The sequence below is a fragment of the Acyrthosiphon pisum genome, unplaced genomic scaffold (genome assembly GCF_005508785.2).
Source record: "Acyrthosiphon pisum isolate AL4f unplaced genomic scaffold, pea_aphid_22Mar2018_4r6ur Scaffold_20505;HRSCAF=21223, whole genome shotgun sequence".
Lineage (NCBI taxonomy): Eukaryota > Metazoa > Arthropoda > Insecta > Hemiptera > Aphididae > Acyrthosiphon > Acyrthosiphon pisum.
The window spans coordinates 10,010-12,077 of record NW_021769872.1 but is presented as its reverse complement, the minus strand read 5'-3'; the positions used below and the strand labels follow the sequence as shown (position 1 = coordinate 12,077).

Genomic DNA, 2,068 nt, shown 5'->3' with positions numbered 1-2,068 from the left:
AGGTACTGTTGAAGAAAATCCAAGCACTTTTACTGTCCTAAAACGTGATGACAGACACAAAAATAAAAAAAAAAATAAAAAAAAAAACACACATCATTGTAAAATCAATACATTCATCGTTCCACTCAGAATCTAAAATAAATTATATTTTAACAAGTACATACCTACTACAATATGCTCATAACATATTTTTCAAAATTTTTTAAGCTTAATGTTTTTAATACTGGATCAAACTTTACTTAATGCAATTAATGAGATACATACAATTTTAAATTAGTTATTTGGGTATCCAATAAGGTCCTTAACCTTTAACTGAACATTTTGAAATTTTTTCTTTGTTGCTTTTATTTCCATATGACGTATATAAACATCACTTCCCCCAGTTATAATTTCAATCTATAAATCGTAATATCAATCATAGTTAATTAAATTAATTAATAATCAGATCTACAATATTTATGTTGTAACTTGTAAATAAGCATAATTTAAAAGTCTTACCTTTATAATCACTGTTGGATGATGTTTGTTTTATTTAATAACTATGATATTTGTGGTACCAGAGTTTTTAGAGCTTCTAACCCTAGTGGTTCACAATAACACCATATTATTGTGTTATACTACAACAGTGGAGTGAGATCTTCTAAAATGTAGTATAAATTCATTTTATAAACAACATAAAAAAATAGTTCTCAAATTTTATATAATAATCTGCATAATATTTATTTTTAAGTAATTTTATTTTTTAGAAAAACATTTAAAATTGAAAGAGAAGACACAACTTATAACAAGATAAAAACTGAAAAAGATGTTATTGAGGAAAATGAATTTGAAGGGACACTTCTTAAGGAATACCACTCTTCTGAACTCTATAAGTAAGACTTAAATTTATTTCATAGTGTTCTACAACTTTACATAGTTTAATTTATTATACTACCTATAGCTTAAATATTAAGGGTTATTTTTATTTTTATTACGAAAAATATAAAAAATAGAAGGTGGATGTCGCTCTGCTGGCTGGAACCTGATTAAACACAGTTTACCTTTTTCATTACCCGATTGAGCACAGATACAATTAAACAATAGGAATCCAAATTATAATACAATTGAGTATAGAACAGTGTTGCCCACACAGCAAAATAATAATTTAAAAAAAAAAAATTGAAATATTTACAGGAATTATTTTATAATAATCATCAAAGTATTTATCAGTGTATAAAAGTATAAAATAAAATTATTTTACAAATATACCTATATAATGTATGTCCAATACAGATGAATCTAAAAGGTAGTTTATAGATGTAATTTTTAATATAATTTTTTAAAGTGGTATCCCTATAATACTTATTTCCCACTTAAAATAAATATTTTAGTAAATCTTTAGAATGTTTCTTTTATAATATTCATCGTAAGACATTATTGGTGCATTCATTTTTTGCATTTCAATAAAACTCATATTTTTATGACAGTCAGTTTCAATTGACCGAATTGTTGTCATTGTTTCAGCTTGAGTTTCTTGTAAAACTATAATCACCAATTGTATGTGCGGGTGAGATTTGTAGAATTGTAAATTGTAAGTTCTATGACAACTTTCAACCGCGTTTGTTCTTCTAAAAAAAAATACATTTCATAGAAATTAAATTAATATTTTATTTTATATATTTAATAATTAGATTTTGAATGATCTACCTTGGATCAAACATAGGTTCTTTAGCCTATATATTTGGGGGAAATGGAGATTTGTCATATATACAGGGTGTTCCAAATTTCTTGTGACAGCAGATTTCAGCATGATCTACTTAAATTAGAAAAAAATGACCTATGTGAAAACCTCTTTGAATCATATACTCTAAACTAATTTGATATTAATTATTTTTTTTATTAATTAAAAAGGGGAGATTTTAGGGGTAACTTTTAAAATTCAAATGGGAACCTATATTTTAGAAATATGATTCATATAGGATTTTTTTTTTAACGAATTTTGACGTATCATTCATAATTATGGGTTGATAATTAAAGAAGTTATTTACATTAAAATTTTGTATTTAATTTGTAAAAATGCCATCAATGA

General features: G+C 24.5%; 1 protein-coding gene across 3 annotated transcripts in view; it reads left to right on the top strand.

The window, feature by feature from the left end:
- The window catches only part of LOC100168535 (zinc finger protein OZF-like), a 16,424-nt gene that overhangs the window by 5,514 nt on the left and 8,842 nt on the right, over positions 1–2,068 (top strand). For all 3 annotated transcript variants that reach the window (XR_003839994.1, XM_029491981.1, XM_029491980.1), the window contains exon 4: positions 747–872. Coding sequence is in view for 2 of the 3 variants with exons in the window: in XM_029491981.1 (XP_029347841.1) it covers positions 747–872 (126 nt within the window). In the remaining variant the exon portion in view is untranslated. The remainder of the gene's footprint in view (positions 1–746; positions 873–2,068) is intronic.